Source organism: Symphodus melops, assembly GCF_947650265.1.
Source record: "Symphodus melops genome assembly, chromosome: 5".
Lineage (NCBI taxonomy): Eukaryota > Metazoa > Chordata > Actinopteri > Labriformes > Labridae > Symphodus > Symphodus melops.
Window position 1 is genome coordinate 2,333,225 of NC_136695.1, and position 9,501 is coordinate 2,342,725.

General features: G+C 42.9%; 1 protein-coding gene across 2 annotated transcripts; it reads right to left on the minus strand.

Annotated features, from left to right (window-relative positions):
• Positions 1 to 1,810: 1,810 nt before the first annotated feature.
• On the minus strand, positions 1,811 to 9,208 carry dek (DEK proto-oncogene). 2 transcript variants are annotated; one of them, XM_079343499.1, is made up of 12 exons: positions 9,099 to 9,208; positions 7,657 to 7,812; positions 6,796 to 6,894; positions 6,509 to 6,618; positions 6,222 to 6,316; positions 6,016 to 6,145; positions 5,546 to 5,881; positions 4,414 to 4,578; positions 3,515 to 3,605; positions 3,077 to 3,219; positions 2,915 to 2,983; positions 1,811 to 2,166 (listed from the first exon to the last, which is right to left on the minus strand). In XM_079343499.1, exons 2-12 carry the CDS (start codon positions 7,778 to 7,780, stop codon positions 2,155 to 2,157), a joined length of 1,374 nt encoding a protein of 457 aa, XP_079199625.1. In that variant the 5' UTR covers positions 7,781 to 7,812; positions 9,099 to 9,208; the 3' UTR covers positions 1,811 to 2,154. The 2 variants fall into 2 exon arrangements, with proteins under 2 accessions (XP_079199625.1, XP_079199624.1); XM_079343498.1 differs by having other exon boundaries at positions 5,543 to 5,881.
• Between the last annotated feature and the right edge of the window lie 293 nt (positions 9,209 to 9,501).

The window sequence follows — 9,501 nt, forward strand, 5'->3', positions numbered from 1 at the left end:
GGATTCAATAGCAAACTTTTATCCTTCACTTGGTGACCCCGACGATGGGGGATGAGGTTTGATGGAGGACATAAGTATTGATTAATTTATAAAAAAAATTGGAATATGTTTAATTCAAATGTATTAATTTCTTAAGGTAGTAGAACGACTGCATTGAAGTCTATGGTACAACATCCAGACCTATCCAGACATCGAGAGGTCTCACAAAAACCAAAGGTGAACACAAACCTTTTCCATAAAATTGTGCACATTGGAAAACCTAAATTATCGTTGTCTGGTTTGGGTATAGACGGTGTTAATGTCTAAATTTAGAAATTTGAATCAAGAATACAAGTAAGCGATCGAACAGAAAGCCGCGCGAAGAGAAAAGCGATCGAGCAGAAAGCCGAACGAGGAGAAAGCTAGCTGGGTTGAATGTTGGGCTGGGTCTTTTCTTCTGACACTGAATGACAATGTAAAGAAGGCAACAGGTTGAGCGCTGGTCATTTCAGTCGACAGAGAACTGTGTGTGGGATCATTGGGGAGGCGGTGAATCAGCAGAAGTGTATTAAAACTGTTTGTGAGTCTGGGATATAACCCCCAGTGACTGGCCGCAGTTGTCATTAGGACTGCTGTAGAAGCTTGCCAGTTAGGACTCCAAATAGGGCATTGCGTCTATACATTTTCTGCTGTTCACGTGTATATAGTGTCTTCTGTTGTGTGTTAATTTGAACTTAAGTTCTGTTCCTTAAGTTCAAGTACGAATATTTAGAAGGGGAACCACTCATCCGAAGACGCATAATTTGGAAGTTGCCCCAATCGGAGGATGGGAACCGCACATTCTTGAATGCATTATTTGATTAGATATTCTCTGTCTAATGTATAAAAGGGTTCAGGGAAAGATAGTCGGGGGTCAGACTTCATGAACTGACCAGGTATCTGTCTGTGGTCAGGGACACGTAGTGTTGAACCCAGAGACTCTGTAACTTCTATTCTTGATTCATCGGGTTAATAAACTCTGTTAACCTGAAAGAGTTTATTAACCCGATGAATCAAGAATAGAAGTTACAGAGTCATTCCTCTCATCCCATCAAAAGAATACGCAGAGAGATTTGAGGTAATTATTTAGAGGAGTCAGATTTCTATTAACAACATTTAGGAAAAGGATTCAATAGCAAACTTTTATCCTTCACAACCAGAGTCTGCGCAGTAGGGTCCGGCGGGAGGAGCCCTGGCAACACGCCCCGCCCACTTTGCGTACCGCTCTGATAGCTTACGCAGCCCAGCTACGCCAAGAACTTAAGAAAGTCGGTAGAGAAATTCATCTACCGACCATAAACGTGAGTACAAAACCACCATATATTTCATGTCAAATAACCAAACGTAGTTCATTCAGACATTAAGAAAATCACACTTTTTATATTAATTATTGAATTTAAACGTTTTTTCTTTGTGTCCTGTATGTCTTGTATATTGCTACTGGATGCCTTGAATTTCCCTCAGGATCTATCTGTCTATCTATCTGTCTGTCTGTCTATCTATCTATATATCTTCTTTAACTCTGTGGGTTATTAAACTTTTTATTTTTGGCAAAAAACGAACTAAAACTATTTTAGCTAAGTTAGCAACATAAGCTGTGTACAGATCGAACATATGCTGGTGAAAATATGTTATATGATAGAAAGTAGTGGTGCACATAGTACTAAAGTTATATCTTCTGTCAGTAGTTACTTCAGTTCTATGTACATTTACACAAAAATTGAGTATATGTGTTTCTGTGCATAACTGTGGAGTTTATTTTTACAGTCTATGATTTCAAAGCAGAGAAGACTTTGTTTGAAAAAGTTTCCTTTTAATGACCAAATGAGTCTGTGAGCATTTGAAAGAGAAGATGGAACAAAGAAAACAGAAACATGTGAAACATCTCTTCAGCTCATCACAAACATATTTACAAAATGTTCATCCACAATACAAGAGACTCCATGCACCTTCATCATCATCATCATCATCATCATGGACGACCACTTCCTCTTGTTTCCTCATCATGAAGGTTAATGTGACTATAATCTCTACAGCACTCACACATTGATAAAAAACAGACTCATGTAGAAAAGAGTTAGAAAACAAAGTGATGGAAGTGAAGGCGGCGAGTCGTCCCGCGTGGTCGTTTGAGCTTCATGTGATGAGCTGAGGAAACATTTCAAAACATCAAATGAGACTCAGAGAAAAAGAGTCCAAACTTTGAATTCATGTGAGGAGATGAAGGGCCGTGTTTGTGTAACGGTCCAATCAGTGAGCTGTGTGGACACTGAAATGATAAAGTCACCTTACTCTATGATCACACATTAAAGGCACGCTCGGCCATTTTAGAAAACTAGCATGATTTTAAAAGTAGCATTCTCTCAGTGCTCCTTCTGCGTCTCTTTCTTCGTTTTTCAGAGAACACGAGTTATTCATTTGTGTCAGGACCTAAAGACACTTTAAAGCAACATATTCAAAAGTGAATCTGGAGGAAATGAGCCACTCTGACTTTAAGGAAACCTGCTGTGTTGAAATACTTCTACAGCTTCCTCTCTTTTTTTAAGTCAACAAATGAAGGAATAATTTACGACCTTTCTGCATTCAAACCTGCAACACCTGTTCACCTGATGACTGCTCTCATATCTGGCAAACCCAGGGGTGTTCAAAACTACCTTCAAAGCCCCGCCTACCTTCTCTGGTCCAATCAAATCCAGAGCATTCAGGAGCAGAATCTAAAGTTAGGAGGAGGACATACTGGCTGCTGCATTGTTGTCACAGGAAGAGAGCAGCTCTCTGATTGGTCCTTCAGAAGAGAAATGATGGAACAAAAAGAGAGGTGTGTGTGTGTGTGTGTGTGTGTGTGTGTGTGTGTGTGTGTGTGTGTGTGTGTGTGTGTGTGTGTGTGTGTACTCACAGACTTGACGCTCTGTTTGATGTAGTCCTTCTTGCTGGTCAGGTCGTGATCTGGATAAGAGTCAAACACCTGAAACACAGAGGACGGTATCATTGATTATTTAATCTAACATTGTGTGTGCGTGTGTGTGTGTGTGTGTGTGTGTGTGTGTGTGTGTCTCACCCTCTGACAGATCTGCTTCATGGTCATCTCCTCCAGGTTGGCCTCCTTCAGCAGCCTCTGCACCGTCTCCTTCAGCTGCTCGTCCGTCGGTGCTTTCTTGATCATCTTGATGAGCGGCTCGTCATCGTCCGAGCTGTCCTCAGCTGCACACACACACACACACCCCAGAAGCTTTAACACAGTTCCCAGTCAGAGAACGAGTGGAAACAGACCTGTGTATGTGCTTTGAATCATATCTGACTGTGTTGATATCTGAATGTGTTAAATCTGATTTGCAGGTTTAATGTGACCAAAGCTGAAGAAGCAGACTGAGCAGACTGACTGTGCAGACTGACTGTGCAGACTGAGCAGACTGACTGTGCAGACTGAGCAGACTGACTGTGCAGACTGTGCAGACTGAGCAGACCGTGCAGACTGAGCAGACTGAGCAGGTCTCACCTGTGTTTGTGTTGTTCTTGCTGTTGCTGCTGCTGTCGGCCTTCTTGGTTTTAGCTGCAGGTTTGGTCGGAGCAGATTTCTTCTTCTTGGGCTGAAAAACAAACAAACAAACACCTCAAAGACAGTGAAGAGTCACAGTCATGTGTTGTCATAGTCAGCCACCCAACAACCACAATCCACATCCAGCTTATGTGATCTGTCTATGTTTTATTGTATTGTGTGTGTACTCTGTGCTGACCTGCATCCGTCTCAAAGAGAAGCCGCTTCCTACCAGATAAGAGCAGAAACTGCTCTAATCTGGTAGGAAGCAGCTTCTCTGTGAGACTGATGTGATCATCCCCGACAAATCAACTTAAAGACAGAATGGGGAAGTCTGAGGTCTGGCCAACTTCAACTTCTTGCTGAATCATAGTCAAAATACAAAACCTGTGGTGACTTTCCACATTCTCACACTGAAGCAGTGGAATTCCCTTCCTCTAAATATGAGATCAGTCGCGCGTGAAATCTTGATGAGGCAGTTACAAAACACTTAGACAGGCTTTTGGTTGACCAGCAGCTGTTTTATTCTACTCTTTTATCTATTTTACATGTTGTATGTTTGTTTATGCTGTTTCTGTTTTGAACCGTTACTCGCCTTTTATTGTGTGAAAGGTGATCTATAAATAAACGTCACTTACTTCCTGTTCCACCTGTGTTTAAACTGCAGAGCCTACAATTCAATTCAACAAACTTAATTAATCCCTGTGGAGCAGTGACGGGGTTTCTCTTCACCACATCAGAAACACAGGTTTGAGTACGATCCAGTCGATGTGCATCGTGTAGTGAGCGTGCACCTGGAGGGGCGAGGAGGAATCTAACCCTCATGACACCCTCTGAAGTGTCTTTATGATGTCTGGTACCTTCTCCTCGGCCTCGCTGTCCGCCTCAGACTCAGACTCGTCTGAAATGTTCTTCTTGGCTCTTTTCTTAGGCGGACCCGTCTTCTTGGCCGGCGTCCTCTGCCTCTTTACCGGAGCCGATTTCTTTGGAGCCGACTTCCCTCTGCCCGACTTTGATTTGGGAGACTGAAAGGAAACGTCGCTGGATTAGGAGTTTAAACCCATTTCTCTGTTTTAAACACACGCTGCCCAGACTGTTTGAAACATTTAGAAAAACAAGAGATTTTCTTTAAAGTGGAGCTCAGGAGACGGCGTTTGTTATGATCTCAGCTGCCCTCCTATTGGACACACGGAGGTGACATCAGAGCGGTGTGCAGATCACAACGAGAGATCTTCAACATGTGTAGAACACACAGACACTGACTTTGCTTCAGTCAGATAAAAGCTTTTAAAGGAGTTCGTTCAAATAGCTAAGCTGTGAAACACGAATTTGAACCACTCAAAAAAAAAATGGCGGACTTCCTGTTTGGTTTTGACCATGGGTGTAAGAGGATTTTATGTGCTTAATGTGCATAAAAAAATGTCATGCACGTACAACGAAAAAACCTCAATGAGGAGACCCTTTTGAAAATGTGAAGGGGGCGCCACTGAGTCATTTTGCAAATTTATTTTACGAAACTACGAGAATATCAAATTTTTCACCAGACCCCAGAAATTTTGGTGAGTTTTTATTCACGTTCAGGGAGTGAAAAATGGCGTCATCGTCAGGGTTACAACAGAGGCCTTCACACTGGTCAGTGCTTCGGTCCCTAATGAGAATAAAATTAAAATGTGTGGGGTCAAAAAGTATGAAAGAGTCAAACATGTTGAACCTATTAGTATCTATCTATCAAAAAAAAAAAAAAAAAAAAAAAAAAAAAAAAAACTTGAATTTCCCTCGGGATCAATAAAGTATCTATCTATCTATCTATCTATCTATCTATCTATCTATCTATCTATCTATCTTTTGTCTGGAGAATGTGACTCTTTAGTGACATCTAGTGGCAGCTGGAGGAACTACAACCTGCTGATCATTAATTTAACAGGGACGATGTGTTGACTCTGCAGGTGTGTGGACATATTTTAAAGGTTAGAACATAGAAGACCTCACCTCCTCCTCCTCCTCTTCTTCTTCATCATCATCCTCCTCGTCTTCGTCAGCAGACTCCGATGACTTGTCAGACGGCTCCTCCTCCTTATCTGACGTTTTGTCTTCTGCGTCCGATCCCTCGGCCTCGGCTGAAGCGCCCGTCTTCTCGTCCTCCTCCTCGTCGTCCTCGTCGCTGCTCGAGTCCATGACGATGGCTTTGGACTTGCTCCCGGGTTTGGACTTCTTGGGACTGGACGACGAGCTCCGGGGTTTGGGTTTGCTCTTCTTGGCGCTCGTCTTCGAGTCGTCGCCGCCGGAAAGCTTCTTCTTTGATTTTCTCTTTTTCTTCACGGGCAGACGCTGCAGGACGGCAAAACAAACATGCAGGTCAGTTACCATGGAAACGACTGAACAGCCTTACTTTTTACTGCACGTCTCATATTCCCTGCTCAGACACGGAGCGAGGTCAAACATTAAGCCCCGCCCCCCCTCACCTTCCCGCTGTTCTTGGGCGCGATGAGGAAGGTCATGATCCTGTCCACCAGGTCGGCGTGAGTTCCTTTCTTCTCCAGATCCAAAACGCCACAGACGACCTTCAGCTTGGAGTTTGTGAAATGTGAATTCCTGAATAAAAAACATTTAAAAACTTAATAACGGCGTGAAAAGAGACATTTTGTCTGAATCCCGCTCTCACACTCACTTCAGGAGTTTCTCTCTCTTCTTGGCGAACAGCTCGCTGTCGGCGTCGAACGGAAAGCCGTTAAAGAGACGCAGGTTCTTCTTTATGGTGGCCATCTGAGAAAACAACAAACAGTGATTGGTCGTGTTCTCGGAGCGCCGACCTTCCAAAGAAACAACCGGAACAATCTTTAGAATTTAAACTGGCTGTTTATGTCCCCGTGTTTTTCTCTGCACTTTACAACACGACGTGGCGTGAAGGACCGATCCTGACGGACGGCGAGCTCTGATCTGTCCGAGTGTTTGTACCTTCCCCGGGCGGTCGAAGAGGAGGACGTGCAGAGGCTTCAGGTCGGCTGGCTTCATCTTCGTGATCTGGTATCCGGTGCGAGGAATGTCTCCTAACTTTTCACCGCTACCTGCAGAGACAAGCAGACGTTTTTACACACACACACACACACACACACACACACACACACACACACACACACACACACACACACACACACACACACACACACACACACACACACACACACACACACACACACACACACACACACACACACGACTGTCTCACAAGGTTGAAAGTTTACCGTCTCCAAACTTCAGCTTCTCCTTTTGTTTTGGCGCCTGGAGGTCGAGCCGCTCCACGCTCTTCTTCGCCCGTTTGCCTTCAACGATTTCCCCGACAGCTGCAGCGACAGTGAAACAAGAAGAGCGTTATGAGCTTCTGACTGTCAACCATTAACTCCAACAGTCAGCGCGGCGGTGTACGGCGAGCGCTGTCAGACATCAGCGAACTACGAGATCACACAGAACAAAGAACCAACACGCGTCTTTGTCTCTGTGAGGAGGATTTGAGGATTTGTTCATCCGGCGCCTGTTTGGACGCCTTGTTGATGAAGTGACAAGAAAACACCATCAGGAGTCTGTATGTTGTGTTTTATTTTGAAATTGACCAGAAGCTGTGTTGTGTTTTATTTTGAAATTTAAGTTCTGAGTTGCGTTTTATTTTGAAATTTAAGCTCTGTGTTATGTTTTATTTTGAAATTGACCAGAAGCTCTGTGTGTTGTGTTTTATTTTGAAATTGAAGCTCTGTGTTATGTTTTATTTTGAAATTGACCAGAAGCTGTGTGTTGTGTTTTATTTTGAAATTGAAGCTCTGTGTTATGTTTTATTTTGAAATTGAAGCTCTGTGTTATGTTTTATTTTGAAATTGACCAGAAGCTCTGTGTGTTGTGTTTTATTTTGAAATTGACCCCAAGCTCTGTGTCTGACTTCAGCCGCCGTGCTCCGGAGACGGGCGGCGGCGCTTGATGTGGAAACAAGAGAACTGATTGGATGTTGGACAATGTTGATGGAGTCTACGCAGCGAGAGAACCAAAATATAAACGAGAGGCGAGAACACTTTTGATAAACGAAGGCGGAGTCACCGTCCTCCCGTTTCCTGTACCTGAGATTTTGGAGCTGCTCTTTCTCCGACTCGACTCGTCTTTCTGCGACGCCTCCTGCTGGTCCTCCACTTCCTCCTCCGACACCGCAGAGCTGTCCATCGCTTCCTCCGCCACCTCGCTCATCGTCTCGCTGCCGTCTGAGTCTGCCGGAGAATCTATCAGACCGGAGAGGAGAAACACGTTCAGATCAGCGTTGACACGTTCACCTCACGTTTTTATGAATACACGTGCGAGAGACATCACAGACATGCTGGAGGGGTCAGGGGTTCGATGCCTTGCTTAAAGGGAACCTGTGTAATACTCAGGAAGTAACCTGGCACAGACTGAACCACGTGTGATATCTTTCAGCGGTCCAAAAGTACAAAAAAATAAAACCCAGATGAGTCTGGTTTATTTTATTTACATATTAGGTCTGCATGATATTCACAAATTATACAATGTGTGATTTATGAGTTCAATACTTCAATAACAACTAATACCTGCATCTTTAAAATAACACAGAAGCAGCAGCTGAAAGTTCCTGCGGTGCAGAATCACTTTTTTTTTTTTTTTTTTTAAAGAGGACAGTTTCCTGAACTATAAAAAAAAAAGTTCCTGCAGTCTGAAAACACTTCATGTTATGTCAGGCATGTATACAGGTGTGTGTTGATTTAATGCAGGAAAGTCCTCTCAGCTTGTTATAGAACCTGAGTTTAATCATCTGATGATAAAAACTTTGGACAGACTTCCCTTTCCTGATCTTGTGAGAAAACACATTTAAAGCATGCCGAAAATGTATTAAGCGTGTAATAATTCATAAAGTCTTCACATGAGGAGGATTGTGAGAGAATATTGCACCTGATGGGAGCTTAAAAACAGAAATGAGTGTTTTTCTGACGCAGTCCGGCGGGTTCAGTCAGCCGGCAGAAACAGCTGAGGAACATTTATCAGTAAATTCAATTCAGAAGAGCTAGAAACGTCTTAAAATTCAAATAACATCCTAGAATGATTAAAAAATACAAGTCACATACCTGTTGAGAAACTATCGGCTCTGTTTTTAGTTTTATTTTTGCCCTCTTTGTTCCGGTTTAAAGCTGTTTTGTGTCTTTAATCTTCCCGCGCTGTAACTTCACATCACTTAGCTCGTTAGCTCGTTAGCTCACATCTGAGCAACGATTTCTAAATCATCTCCACCGATGTACAGGCGTGTGTTTGTTTGTTGAGAAGCGTGATTAAATATGTTGAAGATAAATTTTAAATGAAAGGTACAGAGCCGTTAACGTCTGAGAGTCCACATAGACTAGCAGCAGAAAGCTAACATGCTAACACAGACAGAGAATTAACGTAAACAAAAACAGTTTCTGACGTAAAGAAGCGGCGCGACAAAATCCGAACAAATACCGCCAAACATCCAAACACTTTTCCAAGCTGACGTGAGGAAGGAAGTCAAGGAAAAGTTCACCTGTTCAGGAAGCAACGAACTGCGTCTCATCTGTCAGCTTTTTGTTTTTGATTTCATGATGGCGGTTTCTCTGCGGGGGCGGGGATTGTGCTGCAGCTACTCCTCTGATTGGACGAATTAACGATGACGTCACAGTTCTCTTGTTTGTTGGTGGATTAAAGACTGTGTTGATTATTACTGCCCCCTTGTGTCGACAGGGGCAGCATGACAGTCTGACAGAAATGGATTTGCACAGAACACAAAATAAACAACTAAATAATACTACTTATATTTTCTCTCATGCAAACTGTGGACATTTTGTGTTTTTTCTTATTTTGAATTATTTTACATTTTTGTATCATACTTTATATATTGGTAATTGCTTATCATATTTTATTGTATTGAAGTACTTGTTTATCGTTTA

Coding starts and splice junctions, on each gene's coding strand:
- dek (XM_079343498.1), bottom strand. CDS start 7,780: ATGAGCGAGGTGGCGGAGGAAGCGATGGACAGCTCTGCGGTGTCGGAG. Junction 6,317..6,508: donor TCTTCGACCGCCCGGGGAAG/GTACAAACACTC, acceptor TTGTTTTCTCAG/ATGGCCACCATAAAGAAGAA. Junction 2,984..3,076: donor TGAAGCAGATCTGTCAGAGG/GTGAGACACACA, acceptor TCTGTGTTTCAG/GTGTTTGACTCTTATCCAGA.